At 50.1% G+C, this 21,183-nt stretch overlaps 1 protein-coding gene across 1 annotated transcript in view; it reads left to right on the forward strand.

Moving 5' to 3' along the window:
- Positions 1 to 1,095: 1,095 nt before the first annotated feature.
- Positions 1,096 to 21,183, forward strand: part of TIMM50 (translocase of inner mitochondrial membrane 50) — a 63,185-nt gene continuing 43,097 nt past the window's right edge. The window contains exons 1-3 of the mRNA XM_063937976.1: positions 1,096 to 1,385; positions 2,528 to 2,663; positions 2,773 to 2,804. Coding sequence (XP_063794046.1) covers positions 1,230 to 1,385; positions 2,528 to 2,663; positions 2,773 to 2,804 — 324 coding nt within the window. The 5' untranslated portion in view covers positions 1,096 to 1,229. The remainder of the gene's footprint in view (positions 1,386 to 2,527; positions 2,664 to 2,772; positions 2,805 to 21,183) is intronic.

A 21,183-nucleotide genomic window follows, 5' to 3' on the forward strand; every position in this document is an offset into this window, starting at 1 on the left:
TATCACTCGTTACTAACCTTAAATGGTGCTCCAGCCAATAAGCTTCAGTCATTTCTTAAACACATGACACTAAGGAGCTGATTGCCTGCAGCACCATTTAAGATTAGTAACGAGTGATAACAAGAATATCAGTCGTTGTTAAATCTGCCCCTTAGTGATTACCGTCCTTCCCTGAGTGCAAAACCTCAAGCGGTTCTTAGGGAGCAATTCAATTCCCAGGGATGTACAAGAGATAGGGTGGTGGTCACATCGTACTGATGCCTCATTGCTCCTCCTTTTCCTTGCACCCCATAATCTGCATGGTAATGTGCGCAGCCGGTCATTGAGGTGACACATAAAAGAAAATGTAATTGCCACCTTATTTCTATTTTATCCTACCCACCAAGAGATGACAGGGGTCTAATCCATGGTCATTGGCAGCAATCAGACACCCACTGCCATAGGGTATCCGGTCTCCAGGTCGACAAGACTTAGGTCGACAGTGTTTAGGTCGACCACTATTGGTCAACAGGGTCTCTAGGTCAACAGGTCAAAAGGTCGACATAATTTTTTTTTTTTTATTCTTTTTTAAAACTTTTTCATACTTTACAATCTCTGTGGACTAGATTGGGAATGGTAACCTGCGTCCCTTGCGCGAGCCATGCAAGGGGACGCGGTGCACTAATTGGGGTTCCCGGTCACTGTACGGCGAAAACGACACCAATTTTTTTTTTTAAAGTAATGTCGACCTTTTGACCTAGTTACTGTCGACCAATAGTGGTCGACTTTCAATACCACACCCCAGCCATAAACACCCACTGCCATGGACAGTCACTGCCCAAAAGCTCTTCCTCTGCGTTTTCTCTGATACTAGATTATGAGCATCCACAGTTCAAGGGCGGTAGTGAAAAGGGATAGGTTGGGACGTTTACACTGCAGAGGAGGTGAGGAGCCAGCCACCACGTGTACTAGTGCCTTTAGGAACAGGAGGTGTGTCTGCAAACCACCCTGTCCTGCCACACGTAACATGGCTGTGGGATCTGCCACACGTAACATGACGGCCGCACAGTAACACTCGCTGAGGTCAAACTGTCTCCCAGTTCGCTGCAGAGAAAAAAAAAACAGCTGTCCGAGCTTCTATTGGCTGCGTGCTCCTACAGTCCTGATTGGTTGGCTGTTTCCTCAGCGCTAATTGGTGGAATCTTGGCCCGGCTTTCCTGGGATTGGCTTCCCTGCGCAGCGTGAAGAAGATGGCGGCTGCTCTGGTGCCTGCGTGCAGGTGGTCGCTGCGGCAGCTGCTTCCCTCACCCCAGGCTCTGACAGGATGCCGGCAGCTCGCTTCCGACTCCGGGGGCAGCCTCACCGGCGCCGTACTGCAGGACAAGATGCGGTCCCAGCAGAAGGAGGTGAGACCCCAGGAGCTGTTACCGTCTCTCCTGTCATCTGTCACCCAGTGACCTCTGCCTCCCACTCAGCCCCCGCTCCGCCTGATGCCTCCCTGGTACTGCCGCCCATTACCCTCTGCCTGGTGCACTGACTGGTACTGCTCACCACCTGATGACGCCCCTTGCCCTCTGCCTGGTGCCATTTAGCTGATGCCTCACTAGTATTGCTGCCCCTTGCCCTCTACCTGGTGTCCTCCCTGGTACTGCACTTGCCTGATGCCTCCATAGTACTGTCGCCCCTTACCCTCTGCTTGGTGCCCTCCCTGCTACTGGCCACCACATGATGCTGCCACTTGCCTTCTGCCTGGTGCCCTCCCTGGTACTGCGCTCAGCCTGATGCCTTCTAGGTATTGCTGCTCCTTACCCTCTGCCTGATTCCTCCCTTGTATTGCTGCCCTTTAACCTCTGCCTGGTGCCCTCCCTGGTACTGCCCACCAGCTGATGCCTCCCTTGTATTGCTGCCCCTTGCTTTCTGACTGGTGCCCTCCCTGGTACTGCCTTCAGCCTGATCCCACCCTGGTATTGCCGCCCCTTGACCTTTGCCTGGTGCTCCCCCCTGCTACTTGACAACACCTGATTCTTCACCATTACTGCCTCCGGTACAGCTCCCCCACCTTATGGCTACTTGTCAGCCACCTGATGCCATCCCCTCACCTGCGATTACCACTTACCACCTGCTTGATGCTTTCCTGATACCACCTTTGACATACACTTGGTCTACCGGTGTCTGCTGTCGCTCTCCCTTGGTTGGCATTTGCCCTATGCCTGATGCCACCCATGGTTGCCCCTTGCCCTATACCTCGTGCCTGCCTCCCTTGGTTGTCTCCCCCTCCCCCGTTTGCCACCTGCTTGGCCCGTGTCTGGTCCCTCACCACTGGTTGGTCCCTAGCTGGAGCCCTATTCCCCCCCCCCCCCCCCCCCCAATCTCTGCTTGCCCCTTGTGTGGTCGTCCTCGCTGTGTTTTGTCTGGCTGCCCTGCCACCTAACCACTCTGTGCCCTTGGCCCACATCCCACCAGTGTGCTGCTTGACTTTTCCCTTCTGACCATATAAATGTTCTGTCCGCTTCATGTTAATGCCAGGTGCTCTGTCTTCAATTCACAGGTCCCCGAAGTCCCGAAGGGTTCTCCTGAATCTGAGGAGCAGCAGAAGGAAAACAAAGCAAAGGCCAAAAAGATTATCCTGAGGGTAGCCGGACTCGTCGGCGTGTTGAGTAGTGGATATATGGTGTACACTTTTGGTGAGAATACCATGTTGCATTATGTAATATAGACACTGCTCTTCCTTTCACTGTGATGTCCCTCCTCCCTCGTGGCTCATGCTTCTCTTACATTTTGTTATTTATGCAGGTAGCAGCTCTTTGGACGAACAGGGAAACAAGGTAAAACTTAATTTGCGTCCTCCCGTGTCTATCACGTTATGTCCCCCATGATGTTTTGTGTGATGTGCAGTATCATTGTCACCTTAGTTATTAGGTAGTCCTGGAATTTCAGTCTATGTGAAAATGACTTTGCTTTTTATCTTCTATATGTAATTAATAATGTGTTATTGCTGTCACCTAAGGCTATATTGGGCAGTACGGATGGTGTAATGGTTAGCATTACTGCCTCACAGCACTGAGGTCATGGGTTCAATTCCCACCATGGCCCTAACTGTGTGGAGTTTGTATATTCTCCCCGTACTTGCGTTACTCCGGTTTCCTCCCACAATCCAAAATATACTGGTAGGTTAATTGTCTCCCAACAAAAATTAACCCTAGCGTGAATGTTTGTGTGCACATGTGATAGGGAATATAGATTGTAAGCTCTACTGGGGCAGGAACTGATGTGAATGGCCAAAGATTCTCTGTAAAGCGCTGTGGAATATGTGTGCGCTATATAAATAACTGGTAATAAATAAATATATAATTTAAATACTCCATTCTAGTGCTAATTTAGTATTGATCCTCCCATACGTCACCACTAGGGGTCAGTGTTGATGCTCTTTGCTGAATTTGAGAAACCATGGGGGGAATTTATTCAAATGGGATATTCCTGCCAGGTTTGTAATCACCTTGCATTAGGGCCCGTTTATCATTGTATATTTGCAGCTTAATCATTTTTTGGGGGGTTAACCACAAATATTAATTATCCCCTGAATGTATGTAGGAGGGACTGCAGCAGATTTCTTCTAAAAGCTGCTCCATTTTCACCAGCAGCCGCTTCCCCTATAGGTTTCTGTGGGGGATGCGATGCTGCCATATTTACCAACATCCAGAATGCACAGAAGGCGGTATCCTATGGGCTACACACCACAAATATAGTTCTGGAGGGTTTCCCTGGAAACCTCCACAGATATGGCCGCTGTGTATGTGCAGTCAGCTGGACTGCACAAGAGCAGAAGCTTTTGCAGCTGACTGAGATCATAGTAGGGACGGAATCCTTTCAGAGCCCCCTGTGCCTGTGGGTGCAGCTTAATACATTCGCCCAAAGCAATCTCGTATTGCAATGCAATCATGGGTAATATCGCACTGAACATGTAAACAACGATAAATGAGCCCTGCTGTCTGCTTTTGCGGTTGAAGACACGCCGCTGCCACATATAGGGATGCTTGGGCGGCCGTGCCAATACAAAGGCCCTTGGCCGCTTACTGGTTATTCAGAGTTGTAAGCATTTGGGCAAAACCATGTTGCACTGCAGGTGGGGCAGAATGTAACTTGTGCAGAGAGATTTATGGTGCCCATGCACTAGGACGATATCCGGTCCTATGATGCGATTATGACCGCATTGGTGCGATATATTGCACATATCGCATGTCGATCGCATGTGTCCCCCCGATGTGATGCGCGGGCACGCTGGTCGAAACTCGCATCTCAAGATATTATGTGCTGCACTTAATATTTATCGTATCGCATGCGCGATCGCATGTGGTTTTTAAGCACATGCGATTTATCGCACTACGATGTGTGAACTGTTGTTTCGCACTCACCTCCTGGACACTCACATGCGAGCACCTGATTTCAGGTCGCAAGTGGCATGCGATTTATCGCGTGATTGCATGCACATCGAATGCAAAAAAAACCCCCACTACAGATGCAATTTATCGCAGCCTTCCCTGCCGGGGAAATCGCAGCTGGATATCGCATCGCGGCCAATCGCCCTGGTGTATGGGCACCATTAGATTTAGGTGGGAAACTGAAATCTAAATTGCAGTGTAGATATTAAGCAGCCAGTATTTACCCTGCACAGAAACAATATAATCCACCCAAATCTAACTCTCTCTGCACATATTACATCTGCCCCACCTGCAGTGCAACATGGGTTTGCCCAGTTGCTAACTTTTGGTTTTATATCAATGGGCACAAGCTTCAAACGGGCACTTAAAACCTACCTGTTCATCAAAGCGTACCCCTCTGATGCATAACATAGTCCTGAGGCTGCTCCTCCATCCCCCTACCTCATGCCTTAACTATCTCTGCTTTCCTTACATCCTGCCATCAGGCTACTTCCCGTTTGCTTGCACCTCATGTCATCTGTCTGTCGCCCCTTCCCACTAGATTGTTAGCTCCTCAGAGCAGGGCACTTTTTTTTCTTTTTTCTTCTCTTATTGTCAAAGCCCTCTTCTCGACACACACTTCACTCACAGCTCTCTCCTACTCAGCGACCATCTTTACCTGCTTCTTCTCCTGCTGGTAAAGGCTCATCTCTGTCTATGGCCTCCAGCCCCAAGTAGTACGCTGATCATTCACTCGCTACTTATAACTAAGCTGTATTGAGAATTGTGGTGCTCTTCGTTACCTGTACTCTATTTTTGTTATTTATTTACTGTAATGTTAAGTTCTGTCTCCCTGTACTGTTCTATTGTATGTCCGTTGGCGCTGCGAAACACTTGTGACGCCTTATAAATAAAATGTAAATAATAATTATTTCTCTTACGTCCTAGAGGATGCTGGGGACTCCGTAAGGACCATGGGGTATAGACGGGCTCCGCAGGAGATATGGGCACTCTAAGAACTTTTAGTATGGGTGTGCACTGGCTCCTCCCTCTATGCCCCTCCTCCAGACCTCAGTTAGATTTTGTGCCCAGAGGAGATAGGGTGTATTACAGGGGAGCTCTCCTGAGTTTCTCTGAAAAATAATTTTGTTAGGTTTTTTTTATTTTCAGGGAGCACTGCTGGCAACAGGCTCCCTGCATCGTGGGACTGAGGAGAGAGAAGCAGACCTACTTAAGTGATGGGCTCTGCTTCTTAGGCTACTGGACACCATTAGCTCCAGAGGGAGTCGGAACGCAGGTCTCACCCTGCCGTTCGTCCCAGAGCCGCGCCGCCGTCCTCCTCGCAGAGCCGGAAGATAGAAGCCGGGTGAGTATAAGAAGAAAAGAAGACTTCAGATCTTCACTGAGGTAAGCCACTGTGCACCATTGCTCCCACACACAACACACAAGGCACTGATGGGTGCAGGGCGCAGGGGGGCACCCTGGGCAGCAATAAACCTCTAGGGCTGGCAAACATACATATATAGGCTACAGAGGCAATATATATCATAACCCCCTCCAGTATTGTAAAAATGAGCGGGACCGAAGCCCGCCCGTGAGGGGGCGGAGCTTGATCCCTCAACACTAACCAGCGCCATTTTCTCCACAGCACACTGCATGGGGCTGGCTCCCTGAACTCTCCCCTGCTGAAGACACAGGGCAAAACAGAGGGGGGGGGGGGGGGGCACTTATTAGCAGCAGTAGTGTATATTATACATATATTTATATAAAAGCGCTGTTTTATCTGGGAATTCTATTTCCGGTGTCAGTTGGCGCTGGGTGTGTGCTGGCATACTCTCTCTCTGTCTCTCCAAAGGGCCTTATTGGGGATCTGTCTCCATATAAATATCCCTGTGTGTGTGGGGTTGTGTCGGCATGTCTGAAGCGGAAGGCTCATTTAAGGTGGAGGTGGAGCAGATGATTGTGGTGTCTCCGTCGGCAACGCCGACACCTGATTGGTTGGACGTGTGGAATGTTTTAAATGCAAATGTAAATTTATTACATAAGAGATTGGACAAAGCAGAGTCCAATGATTTGACTGTGTCACAGGGCCCTTCAGCGTCTCAAAAACGTCCCCTGTCCCAAATAGTAGACACTGATACCGACACGGATTCTGACTCCAGTGTCGACTATGATGTTGCAAAGTTACACCCAAGTGTGGCAAAAAGTATTCATTATATGATTATTGCAATAAAAGATGTTTTGCATATCACAGATGACCCCTCTGTCCCTGACACGAGGGTACACATGTTTAAGGAAAAGAAACCTGAGGTAATGTTTCCCCCATCTTATGAGCGGAACACATTATTTGAAAAAGCTTGGGAAACTCCAGACAAAAAACTGCAGATTCCCAAAAGAATTATTATGGCGTATCCTTTCCCCTCAACGGACAGGTTACGGTGGGAATCATCACCCATGGTCGACAAGGCCTTAACACGCTTGTCCAGAAAGGTGGCCCTACCGTCCCCGGACACGGCGACACTAAAGGATCCTGCGGATCGCAAGCAGGAAACTACCTTAAAATCAATTTATACACATACGGGAGCTTTGCTCAGACCGGCAATAGCATCGGCTTGGATTTATAGCGCGTTAGCAGCTTGGACAGATACCTGGTCAGCTGATATTGATACCCTAGATAGGGATACCATTTTATTGACCTTAGGTCACATCAAAGACGCAGTCTTATCTGTGCTGTGGACCCGCCAACGGACGGGTGATGCCGACTCAAAGTGGCATATAGAAATTTTGCCTTACAAGGGTGAGCTTTTAATTAGGGTAGGTCTCGCGGACCTGGTTTAAACAGCTACCGTGGGTAAATCTACCTTTTTTGTCTTATGTTCCCCCACAGCAAAAGAAAACGCGGCAGTATCGGATGCAGTCCTTTCGGTCGCATAAGTCTAGAAGAGATCGGGGCTCTTCCTTCCTCGCCAGAGGTAAGGTTAGAGGGAAAAAGAATGCCTGCTACGGCCAGTTCCCAGGAACAGAAGTCCTCCCCGGCTTCTACTAAATCCACCGCGTGACGCTGGGGCTCCCCTGAGGGAGTCCGCTCCGGTGGGGACACGTCTTCGACTATTCAGTCACGTCTGGGTTCAGTCGGATGTGGATCCTTGGGCGATGGAAATTGTCCCAAGGTTACAAGCTGGAATTCGAAGACGTGCCTCCCCGCCGATTCTTCAAACGTCTCCCCCAGAGAGGGAGATAGTGTGGGCTGCAATTCGAAAGCTGTGTCTACAGCAAGTGATTATCAAGGTTCCCTTAATGCAACAGGGAAAAGGGTACTATTCAACCCTATTTGGGCTCCCGAAACCGGATGGCTCGGTCAGACCCATTCTCAACTTAAAATCCCTGAACCTGTACTTAAAAAGGTTCAAGTTCAAAATGGAATCGCTCAGGGCAGTGATCTACAGCCTGGAAGGGGGTGGATTTTATGGTGTCACTAGACATAAAGGATGCATACCTTTATGTCCCCATTTATCCTCCTCATCAAGCGTACCTGAGATTCGCTGTATAGGCCTGTCATTTCAAATTTCAGATGTTGCCGTTTGGGCTTTCCACGGCCCCAAGGGTTTTTGGTACTCCTGCGCAGGCAAGGGGTCACAATTATCCCGTACTGGGACGATCTCCTGATAAAAGCGAGATCAAGGAACAGTTTCAGAAAAGCGTGTCGCTCTCCCTGAGAGTGCTGCAGCAACATGGCTGGATTCTAATTCTACCAAAGTCACAGTTGGTTCCAACAACTCGGCTGTCTTTCTTAGGCATGATTCTGGACACAGAACAGAAGAGGGTTTTTCTCCCAATGGGAAAAGCCCAGGAACTCCAGAACATGGTCAGAGACCTGTTAAAACCATCAATGTACTGGAGAAAGTAGGGGCGACCTACGAGGCCATCCCCTTCGGCAGTTTTCAGGCGAGGACTTTTCAGTGGGACCTTCGGGACAAGTGGCCGGGTATCACCTTGAAATACATTAGAGGATAACCCTGTCCCCCAGGGCCAGGGGGTCTCTCCTGTGGTGGCTGCGGAGTGCTCATTTTCTAGATGGTCGCAGGTTCGGTATTCAGGACTGGGTCCTGGTGACCACGGACGCGAGCCTCCGAGGATGGGGAGCAGTCACACAAGGAAGGAATTTTCAGGGACTGTGGTCAAGCCAGGAGGCTTGCCTACACATCTACTTACTGGAATTAAGGGACGCTTACAACGGCCTACGACAAGCGGAGAATCTTCTTCGCGACCTACCGGTTCTGATTCAATCAGACAACGTCACAGCTGTGGCTCATGTAAACCGCCAAGGCGGTACGAAGAGCAGAGTGGCAATTGCGATAGCCAACAGGATTCTGCGGTGGGCAGAAAATCACGTAATCACTCTGTCAGCGATATTCATTCCGGGAGTGGACAACTGGGAAGCAGTCTTCCTCAGCAGACACGATCTCCATCCGGGAGAGTGGGGACTTCATCAAGAAGTCTTTGGGAGCTTCTTCAAATAGACATGATGGCATCACGCCTTAACAAGAAGCTTTGGAGGTATTGTGCCAGGTCAAGGGACCCTCAGGCAGTAGCGGTGGACGCCCTGGTGACACCATGGGTGTTTCAGTCGGTCTATGTGTTTCCTCCTCTTCATCTCATCTCAAAAATATTGGGAATCATAAGACGGAAAAGCGTACTGACAATACTCATTGTTCCAGATTGGCCTCGAAGGGCCTGGTATTCAGTTCTTCAGGGGATGCCCACAGAAGATCCGTGGCCTCTTCCTCTCAGAGAGGACCGGTTGCAGCAGGGGCCCTGCGTGTTCCAAGACTTACCGCGGTTGCGTTTGACGGCATGGCGGTTGAACACCGAATCCTAGCGGGGAAGGGTATTCCGGAAGTAGTCATCCCTACTCTGATAAAGGCTAGGAAGGAAGTGACGGCGAAACATTATCACCGTATCTGGAGAAAGTATGTATCTTGGTGTGAAGCCAAGAATGCTCCTATGGAAGGTTTCCACATGGGCCGTTTTCTCCACTTTCTCTGACGTCCTAGTGGATGCTGGGAACTCTGAAAGGACCATGGGGAATAGCGGCTCCGCAGGAGACTGGGCACAACTAAAGAAAGCTTTTAGGTCACCTGGTGTGCACTGGCTCCTCCCACTATGACCCTCCTCCAAGCCTCAGTTAGATTTTGTGCCCGGCCGAGGTTGGATGCACACTAGGGGCTCTCCTGAGCTTCTAAAAAGAAAGTATATAATTAGGTTTTTTATTTTACAGTGAGACCTGCTGGCAACAGGCTCACTGCAGCGAGGGACTAAGGGGAGAAGAAGCGAACCTACCTGCTTGCAGCTAGCTTGGGCTTCTTAGGCTACTGGACACCATTAGCTCCAGAGGGATCGACCGCATGGAACTGGCCTTGGTGTTCGGTCCCGGAGCCGCGCCGCCGTCCCCCTTACAGAGCCAGAAGCAAGAAGAGGTCCGGAAAATCGCCGGCAGAAGACATCAGTCTTCACCAAGGTAGCGCACAGCACTGCAGCTGTGCGCCATTGCTCCTCATACACACTTCACACTCCGGTCACTGAGGGTGCAGGGCGCTAGGGGGGGGCGCCCTGAGCAGCAATAAAAACACCTTGGCTGGCAAAAATACCACAATATATAGCCCCAGAGGCTATATATGTGATAATTACCCCTGCCAGAATCCATAAAAAAGCGGGAGAATAGTCAGCGAAAAAGGGGCGGAGCTATCTCCTTCAGCACACTGGCGCCATTTCTCCCTCACAGCTCCGCTGGAAGGAAGCTCCCTGGCTCTCCCCTGCAGTCTACACTACAGAAAAGGGTAAAAAAGAGAGGGGGGGCACTAAATTTAGGCGCAGTATATATAACAGCAGCTATAGGGGACATAATTCAGTTAGTCCCTGCATTATATAGCGCTCTGGTGTGTGCTGGCATACTCTCACTCTGTCTCCCCAAAGGGCTTTTGTGGGTCCTGTCCTCTGTTAGAGCATTCCCTGTGTGTGTGCGGTGTGTCGGTACGGCTGTGTCGACATGTTTGATGAGGATAATGATGTGGAGGCGGAGCAGATGCCTATAGAAGGGATGTCACCCCCTGCGGGGCAGACACCTGAGTGGATGGACTTATGGAAGGAATTGCGTGCACGTGTCGACTCCTTACACAAAAAATTTGACGACATGCCAAATGCGGGACAGCCGGCTTCTCAGCTCGTGCCTGTCCAGGCGTCTTAAAGGCCACCGGGGGCTCTAAAACGCCCGCTACCTCAGATGGCAGACGCGGATGTCGACACGGATACTGACACCAGTGTCGACGACGATGAGTCTAGTCTAATGTCCACTAATGCCATTCGTTGCATGATTGAAGCAATGAAAGAGGTGTTACAAATTTCTGATATAAACCCAGGTACCACTAAAAAGGGTATTATGTTTGGGGAGAAAACTACCCGTAGTTTTTCCCCCATCAGAAGAATTAAATGAAGTGTGTGAAGAAGCGTGGGCTTTCCCTGATAAAAGATTGGTAATCTCTAAGAAGTTACTAATGGCGTTCCCTTTCCCGCCAGAGGATAGGTCACGTTGGGAGACACCCCCTAGGGTGGATAAAGCGCTCACGCGTTTGTCTAAAAAGGTGGCACTACCGTCTCCGGATACGGCCGCCCTCAAGGAACCTGCTGATAGAAAGCAGGAGGCGATCCTGAAGTCTGTATATACACACTCAGGCATTATACTTAGACCAGCTATTGCGTCAGCAAGGATGTGCAGTGCTGCCGCTGCGTGGTCAGATTCCCTGTCAGAAAATATTGACACCCTAGACAGGGACACTATTCTGCTAACCATAGAGCATATAAAAGACTCAGTCTTATACATGAGAGATGCACAGAGGGAGATCTGCCGGCTGGCATCTAAAATAAGTGCATTGTCCATTTCTGCTAGGAGAGGCTTATGGACTCGCCAGTGGACAGGGGATGCAGATTCAAAAAGGCACATGGAAGTTTTGCCTTATAAGGGTGAGGAGTTATTTGGGGATGGTCTCTCGGACCTAGTTTCCACAGCAACTGCTGGGAAGTCAGCATTTTTACCCCATGTTCCCTCACAGCCTAAAAAGGCGCCGTTTTATCAGGTACAGTCCTTTCGGACTCAGAAAAACAGGCGTGGAAAAGGCGGGTCCTTTCTGTCCAGAGGCAGAGGTAGGGGAAAAAGGCTGCAACAAACAGCAGGTTCCCAGGAGCAAAAGTCCTCCCCTGCTTCTTCCAAGTCCACCGCATGACGGTGGGGCTCCACAGGCGGAGCCAGGTACGGTGGGGGGCCGCCTCAAAAATTTCAGCGATCAGTGGGCTCGCTCACAGGTGGATCCCTGGATCCTGCAAATAGTATCTCAAGGGTACAAACTGGAATTCGAGGCGTCTCCACGCCACCGGTTCCTAAAATCTGCCTTGCCGATTACTCCTTCAGATAGGGAGGCTGTGCTAGCGGCAATTCACAAGCTGTATTCCCAGCAGGTGATAATCAAGGTGCCCCTACTTCAACAAGGACGGGGTTACTATTCCACACTGTTTGTGGTACCGAAACCGGACGGTTCGGTGAGACCCATTTTAAATTTTGAAATCCTTGAACACATACATAAAAAAATCCAAGTTCAAGATGGAATCGCTCAGGGCGGTTATTGCAAGCCTGGACGAGGGGGATTACATGGTATCCCTGGACATCAAGGATGCTTACCTGCATGTCCCCATTTACTATCCTCACCAGGAGTACCTCAGATTTGTGGTACAGGATTGCCATTACCAATTCCAGACGCTGCCGTTTGGACTCTCCACGGCACCGAGGGTGTTTACCAAGGTAATGGCGGAAATGATGATACTCCTTCGAAGAAAGGGAGTTTTAATTATCCCGTACTTGGACGATCTCCTAATAAAGGCGAGGTCCAAGGAGCAGTTGTTGGTGGGAGTAGCACTATCTCAGGAGGTGCTACACCAGCACGGTTGGATTCTGAATATTCCAAAATCACAGCTGGTTCCGACGACAAGTCTACTGTTCCTGGGTATGATTCTGGATACAGTCCAGAAAAGTGTTTCTCCCGGAGGAGAAAGCCAAGGAGCTGTCATCTCTAGTCAGAGACCTCCTGAAACCAAAACAGGTATCGGTGCATCACTGCACGCGGGTCCTGGCAAGATGGTGGCTTCTTACGAAGCAATTCCTTTCGGCAGGTTCCATGCCAGAATCTTTCAGTGGGACCTGTTGGACCAATGGTCCGGATCGCATCTTCAGATGCATCGTTTAATAACCCTGTCTCCAAGAACCAGGGTGTCTCTGCTGTGGTGGCTGCAGAGTGCTCATCTTCTAGAGGGCCGCAGATTCGGCATACAGGACTGGGTCCTGGTGACCACGGATGCCAGCCTTCGAGGCTGGGGGGCAGTCACACAGGGAAGAAACTTCCAAGGACTATGGTCGAGTCAGGAGACTTCCCTACACATAAATATTCTGGAACTAAGGGCCATTTACAATGCCCTAAGTCAGGCAAAATCCCTGCTTCTACACCAGCTGGTACTGATCCAGTCAGACAACATCACGGCAGTCGCCCATGTAAATCGACAGGGCGGCACAAGAAGCAGGATGGCAATGGCAGAAGCCACAAGGATTCTCCGATGGGCGGAAAATCACGTACTAGCACTGTCAGCAGTGTTCATTCCGGGAGTGGACAACTGGGAAGCAGACTTTCTCAGCAGGCACGACCTCCACCCGGGAGAGTGGGGACTTCATCCAGAAGTCTTCACGCTGATTGTAAATCGATGGGAACGGCTACAGGTGGACATGATGGCGTCCCGCCTAAACAAAAAACTAGAGAGATATTGCACCAGGTCAAGGGACCCTCAGGCGATAGCTGTGGACGCTCTAGTGACACCGTGGGTGTACCAGTCAGTTTGTGTTCCCTCCTCTGCCTCTCATACCAAGAGTACTGAGAATAATAAGAAAACAAGGAGTAAGAACAATACTCGTGGTTCCGGATTGGCCAAGACGAGCGTGGTACCCGGAACTTCAAGAGATGATCTCAGAGGACCCATGGCCTCTGCCGCTCAGACAGGACCTGCTGCAGCAGGGGCCCTGTCTGTTCCAAGATTTACCGCGGCTGCGTTTGACGGCATGGCGGTTGAACGCCGGATCCTGAAGGAAAAGGGCATTCCGGAGGAAGTCATTCCTACGCTGATTAAAGCCAGGAAAGATGTAACTGCAAAGCATTATCACCGCATATGGTGGAAGTATGTTGCTTGGTGTGAGGCCAAAAAGGCCCCAACAGAGGAATTTCAACTAGGTCGATTTCTGCATTTCCTACAAGCAGGAGTGACTATGGGCCTGAAATTAGGCTCCATTAAGGTACAGATCTCGGCTCTGTCGATTTTCTTCCAGAAAGAACTAGCTTCACTACCTGAAGTTCAGACGTTTGTGAAAGGAGTGCTGCATATTCAGCCCCCGTTTGTGCCTCCAGTGGCACCTTGGGATCTCAACGTGGTGTTGAGTTTTTTAAAATCACATTGGTTTGAGCCACTGAACCGTGGATCTAAAATATCTCACGTGGAAAATGGTCATGTTATTGGCCTTGGCTTCAGCCAGGCGTGTGTCAGAATTGGCAGCTTTGTCATGTAAAAGCCCTTATCTGATTTTCCATATGGATAGGGCGGAATTGAGGACTCGTCCCCAGTTTCTCCCTAAGGTGGTATCAGCTTTTCACTTGAACCAACCTATTGTGGTGCCTGCGGCTACTAGGGACTTGGAGGATTCCAAGTTACTGGACGTAGTCAGGGCCTTGAAAATTTATGTTTCCAGGACGGCTAGAGTCAGGAAAACTGACTCGCTATTTATCCTGTATGCACCCAACAAACTGGGTGCTCCTGCTTCTAAGCAGACTATTGCTCGCTGGATTTGTAGCACAATTCAGCTGGCGCATTCTGCGGCTGGACTGCCGCATCCTAAATCAGTAAAAGCCCATTCCACAAGGAAGGTGGGCTCATCTTGGGCGGCTGCCCGAGGGGTCTCGGCTTTACAACTTTGCCGAGCTGCTACTTGGTCAGGGGCAAACACGTTTGCAAAATTCTACAAATTTGATATCCTGGCTGAGGAGGACCTTGAGTTCTCTCATTCGGTGCTGCAGAGTCATCCGCACTCTCCCGCCCGTTTGGGAGCTTTGGTATAATCCCCATGGTCCTTACGGAGTTCCCAGCATCCACTAGGACGTCAGAGAAAATAAGATTTTACTCACCGGTAAATCTATTTCTCGTAGTCCGTAGTGGATGCTGGGCGCCCATCCCAAGTGCGGATTGTCTGCAATACTTGTACATAGTTATTGTTAACTAAAGGGTTATTGTTGAGCCATCTGTTGAGAGGCTCAGTTGTTTTCATACTGTTAAACTGGGTATAGTATCACGAGTTATACGGTGTGATTGGTGTGGCTGGTAGGAGTCTTACCCGGGATTCAAAATCCTTCCTTATTATGTCAGCTCGTCCGGGCACAGTGTCCTAACTGAGGCTTGGAGGAGGGTCATAGTGGGAGGGGCCAGTGCACACCAGGTGACCTAAAAGCTTTCTTTAGTTGTGCCCAGTCTCCTGCGGAGCCGCTATTCCCCATGGTCCTTTCGGAGTTCCCAGCATCCACTACGGACTACGAGAAATAGATTTACCGGTGAGTAAAATCTTATTTTCTACAGACAGGAAGGGATATGGTCCTAAAGTTAGGCTCCATTAAGATAAAGATTTCGGCCCTGTTTATATTCTTCCAGAAGAAATTGGCTTCTCTCCCAGAAGTCCAAAATTTTGTAAAGGGGAGTGCTACACATCCAGCCTCTTTTTGTGCCCCCAGTGGCACCATGGGACCTTAACGTAGTGTTACAGTTCCTTTAATCGCACTGGTTTGAGCCTCTTTAAACAGTTGAATTTAAATTTCTCACTTGGAAAGTGGTCATGTTATTGGCCTTGACATCTGCAATGGCGGGTGTCCGAATTGGCGGCTTTGTCTCACAAGAGCCCCTATCTGATTTTCTATGTGGATAGAGCGGTATTGAGAACTCGTCCGCAATTTCTACCTAAGGTGGTTTCGTCTTTTCACATGAACCATCCTATTGTGGTGCCTGTGGCCACGGGTGACTTGGAGGATTCCAAGTCCCTGGATGTAGTCAGGGTTTTAAAAATATATGTAGCCAGAACGGCTCGGGTTAGGAACACAGAGGCACTGTCTGTCCAGTATGTAGCCAACAAGGTTGGCGCTCCTGCTTCTAAGCAGACTATTGCACGCTGGATCTGTAACACGATTCAGCAGGCTCATTCTACGGCGGGATTGCCGTTACCAAATTCGGTAGAGGCCCATTCCACTAGGAAAGTGGGCTCTTCTTGGGCGGCTGCCCGAGTCGTCTCGGCATTACAGCTTTGCCGAGCAATTACTTGGTCGGGTTCAAACACTTTTGCAAAATTCTACAGGTTTGATACCCTGGCTGATGAGGACCTTGCGTTTGCTCAGTCGGTGCTGCAGAGTCATCCGCACTCTTCCGCCCGGTTTGAAGCTTTGGTATATACCCCATGGTCCTTACGGAGTCCCTAGCATCCTCTAGGACGTAAGAGAAAATAAGATTTTAAACCTACCGGTAAATCTCTTTCTCCTAGTCCGTAGAGGATGCTGGGCGCCCGTCCCAGTGCGGACTAAATCTGCAAGACTTGTATATAGTTGTTGCTTACATAAGGGTTATGTTACAGTTGGAATCGGTCTTTGGCTGATACTGTTTTTTGATACTGTTAACTGGTTGCATATATTCCAGGTTATATGGTATGATTGGTGTGGGCTGGTATGAATCTTGCCCTTGGATTAACAAAATCCTTTCCTCATATTGTCCATCTCCTCTGGGCACAGTTTCTCTAACTGAGGTCTGGAGGAGGGGCATAGAAGGAGGAGCCAGTGCACACCCATACTAAAAGTTCTTAGAGTGCCCATATCTCATGCAGAGGCGTCTATACCCCATAGTCCTTACGGAGTCCCCAGCATCCTCTACAGACTAGGAGAAAAAGATTTACCGGTAGGTTTAAAATCTTTTTATTTATATAGCGCTCTTTCTCAAACAGGACTCAAGGTGCATAATAATAATAACAACAACTCTGAATAATCCCCTTAGTCCGATTGGTTAAAATCCAAAAAAGGTATCAGACCACTTACATAAGCGATAGAATGAATATATATATATATATAATATCGCAATGCGGTTACGGAGGCCCCCCGCGATACCTGTGAGGTGGTCTGCGGGGGGTCTCCGTCATCTCCCTCGGCTCTCCAGACTCCTCCAACACTGGGAAGCAGCAGCAGGCTGCTCCCGGCGCCGCCTCCTCCCCCTGCAGCCGGAAGGACCTCCGGCTGTGTTGCTAGGGGGAGGAGGAAATTACCTTCTGGGTCCAGGGCTGCCTGGAGGAAGGTATGCCGGGGGGAGGGGGGTTGGCGTCTGCGGCGGTTGGCGATAAGAAGCCCATAGGCTTCTATATGACGATACCCTGGGCGGCGAAAAAAAACGGCTATAGGGTCTTAGTGCATTTGAAAATCCGGTAAAACTCCCATTTTCGGGGGTTTTACCGCATTTTTCCTTTAGTACGTCCCGCCCAGAGAGAGAGAGGGAAGACCAGTTCACCCCAGCTAAATAGCCCCAGTGAGGCTGTAAGCTGATATATCACAGTATAACGCTGGTATTCTGTCCTGTTTCAGGGGACAGATTGTGTACAATAGCAGCTCTCCCCCTTTGCTACACACTGTATCAGTTTTCCAGTGTTTCCTGAGTGTCTGGAGGAGCTGAGTGTGCCTGCTGCTGCAGCCTTAAGCAGAGGAAGGCTCCAAAATGCCGCTGGTCCCGCTCGGAGAAAGCTCCACCCTCTGTAATGGCGCCATTTCTCCCGTAACACTTAAAAACATCACACAAGTGCTAGTTTAAGCCACTTGTTTAAGATTGCTGTTTAAGATAGCTGCTACTCACTCTATCCCGTTTGTTGCTGCATCGGGGACCTATTTGCAGATGAGGAGAAAGTCAAGCCCGAGCGTCCTCTGGCCGAGGCAGCTTATTAACGGCGGCGTCTGATGTCCTCGTGCAGGAGCGGCTTGTTATTGGCGATGTCGGGTGCGGCTGGCAGCCGTCGTCTATGGAACCAGCAACCGTCTAAACCCCATCGTACTAGGTCTCCCCAATATTCCTTATTGACTACGAGAAAAGGATTTACCGGTAGGTAATTAAAATCCTATTTTGTCACACTTGGTTTTCCCCCTCCTCTGCAGATTTTCTCATGTGTGAACAATGCAGTCAGCCTTCACAAGGTAGTGGGGCTTCTGGGGGTGATTTGCAGGAGCCAGCTTGGCTCAGTTCTATTAAAGCTATGATGGCTGACATGTCCAATGAATGGACTACTGCCAGACAGGAAAGGCAGCAGTTACAACAGTCTATGGCTGCTCTGACAAAAAAATAGGGCAGACAGCAGACATGTTTCTCCTCTTCCTAATCCATTACCCCAAAAAAGGGGGTTTCCGGATATCCTCTCGGAATCCGAGGAGGAGGTGCCAGAGGTGGAAGAGGGGGAGGACCTGGAATCTAATACTGAGTTAGATGATTCCTCTGCTGCACAGGGTGTAGACTCGCTTATCATTGCAATAAGGGATGTCCTAAATATTCCTGGGAATGAGACAGATGTGCAGCAATCCTTTTTCTCTGCACAGAAAAAGCTGCAGGTCACATTTCCTGTCTCAAAGGAACTGGAGGATCTTTTCAGAGAGCCATGGGCTACTCCTGAAAAAAAATTCCATGTGTCAAAATATAATGGATAGCCACCTTTCCTTTTGCTTAGGAGGGGCGGAAGGTCAGGGAAACTCCCCCTGCTTTTGATGCGTCAGTATCACGTCTGTCAAAAAAGACAGTATTGCCGTTTCCAGGGGCTACAGCCTTAAAGGAACCCGCAGACAGGAAAATAGAGACAACCTTAAAATCTATTTGTGTTGCAGCAGGGGCCTCCCAAAGACCTGTTATTGCAGGTTGGGCTGGTAACCTTCAGGAGGGCCTCACTGGGGATAAGTCCCTGGCTGATATGGTGACGCTGATTCAGCACATCCAAGAATTGGGTGGTCTTCAGTTTGCCGGCTGTGGGGATCCCAGCGCACAGTATACCGGCGCCGGAATCCCGACAGCCGGTATACCGACACTTTTTCTCCCTCTTAGGGGTCCACGACCCCCCTGGAGGGAGAATAAATAGCGTGGCGTGCGTAGCGCACCACCGTGCCCGCAGCGTGGCAAGCGCAGCGAGCCTGCAATGGGCTCGTTTGCACTCGCCACGCTGTCCGTATGCCGGCGGTCGGGATTCCGGCGCCGATATGTTGGTCGCCGGGAGCCCGGCCGCCGGCATACCATACTACACCCCCAAGAATTTGCCCGCTTCCTCTGTGATACCATAAAAGTTATTGGCGTTATAAATGCCTGTACCTCTACCATGGTGATTTCTGCACGCAGAGAGTTGTGGTAACGCAGTTGGTGGCAGATGCGGAGTGTAGAAGCCTTGCCCTTCTCAGGTGATTGGCTCTTTGGAGGTGAATTAGATACCTGGATCTCGAAGGCTACTGCTGGAAAGTCCGCGTACCTCCCCTCTGCTGCTCCACCGGCTAGACATTCTTACACTGAGCCTTCACTGCAGTCCTTTCAAACAGCTCGCTTTAAGGGTAAGGCAAGAGGTGCCTCAAATGCGGCACGAGGCTCCAGAGGTAAGTCATGTAAACCCACCACTGGGTCTCGGGACCAGAGCGTCAGTTCTGTCTCCTCAAAACCCTCAGCATTACTGTGTCCCTCTGCTCCAGGGGGATCTCAGGGTGGGAGCTAGTCTGAGATTCTTCAGCTCCATTTGGAACAGCTCCTGCCAGGATGCCTGGGTAAAAGACCTGATCTCCCTGGGCTACAAACTTGAGTTTGAAAGTTCTCCACCTCACAGGTTTTTCAAATCGTGTTTTCTGGCTTCAGAAACCATGCACCTCACGCTGCAGGAGGCCATTCAAAAGTTAGCCCAGACTCAGGTCAATGTTCCTATGCCACTTCAGCAACAAGGCGAGGGATACTATTCCAGCTTTTTTGTGGTAACAAAACCGGACGGTTCAGTGAGGCCCATTTTGAACCTCAAATCGTTAAACGCATATCTGCGTGTTTTCCGGTTCAAATTGGAGTCTCTGAGAGCATTGATCTCCAGTCTGGAGGAGGGGGAGTTCTTGGTCTCTCTAGACATAAAGGGCGCTCGCCTCCATATTCCTATATGGCCGCCTCATCAGGCCTACCACAGGTTTGCCCTGTTGGAGGAACACTACCAGTTCCAGGCGCTACCCTTCGGCCTATCCACTGCCCCAAGGGTCTTCACCAAAGTGATGGCGGAAATTATGTTCCACTCAGGATTCAGGGAGTGAACATTGTCCCCTACCTGGACGATCTGCTGATCAAAGCAAGATCAAAGGAACTACTGCTGGACAGCATCTGCCGCACGACATCCCTGTTACAACACTGTTGGATTCTGAATTTTCAAAAATCCCACCTGGTGCCAACCCAGCGTCTCCAGTTCCTCGGAATGGTCCTGGGCATGGTGTCTCAGAAGGTCTTCCTTCCTGCAGACAAGGCAAAGGCACTTCAGGAGTTGGTTCGGGCAGTTCTGCAACCAAACAGGGTCTCGGTACATTTTTGTTGGGTAAGATGCTCGGCTCCTTCGAGGCCATTCAATATGGCAGATTCCATGCAAGGACATTCCAACTGGATCTCCTGAAGAAGTGGTCGGGTTTGCATCTGCAGATGCACCAGGTCATACGTCTCTCATCGCAGGCCAGGATCTCTCTCCTGTGGTAGTTACAACCCTCCAACCTCTTGGAGGGGTGGAGCTTCGGGATCCAGGATTGGATTCTCTTGACCACGGACGCGAGCCTTTGGGGCTGGGGAGCGGTCACCCAAGGGGCACAGTTTCAGTACAGGTGGTCAAGCCTCAAAGTCTGCCTTCCCATAAATATACTGGAACTCGCGATATACAATGCTCTGCTGCAGGCTTGTCATCTGCTCCAAGGTCGAGCCATTCAAGTTCAATCGGACAATGCCACGCCGGTGGCTTACATCAATCGACAAAGAGGGACGAAGAGCAGGGCCTGCATGCAAGAGGTATCCAAGATTCTCCTCTTGGTTGAGAGGAATGCAAGGGTGGTCTTGGCCATTTTAATTCCAGGAGTAAACACCTGGGAGGCAGACTTCCTAAGTCGTCACGACCTACACCCAGGAGAGTGGGGTCTCCACCCACAGCTATTTCGACTGAAAACAGATCGGTGGGGCTGTCCACAGATCGATGTGATGGCCTCTCGGCTCAACAACCAGCTTCAGTGCTATTGTTCCAGGACGAGAGACACTCTGGCGGCGGCAGTAGACGCGCTGACCATGCCATGAGTTTACCAGCTGGTGTACCCTTTTCATCCAATTCCGTTGCTCCCCAGGGTTCTAAAAGGAATCAAGAGAGGGAGTCAGGCAATTCTCATTGCCCCCGACTGGCCTCGAAGGGTTTGGTACGCGAATCTTCTGGCCATGACAATAGAAGACCCCTGGGCACTGCCACTTCGGGAGGATCTTCTGCCGGGACCGCTAGTCTACCCAGACTTACGGCGGCTTCATTTTATGGCATGGCGGTTGAGCTGAACCTTCTAGCTGAGAGAGGATTTCCAGGTAAGGTTATTACCATCATGATGCAAGCCAGGAAAGCTGTCACGTC

Source organism: Pseudophryne corroboree, chromosome 8 (genome assembly GCF_028390025.1).
Source record: "Pseudophryne corroboree isolate aPseCor3 chromosome 8, aPseCor3.hap2, whole genome shotgun sequence".
Classification (NCBI taxonomy): Eukaryota; Metazoa; Chordata; class Amphibia; order Anura; family Myobatrachidae; genus Pseudophryne; species Pseudophryne corroboree.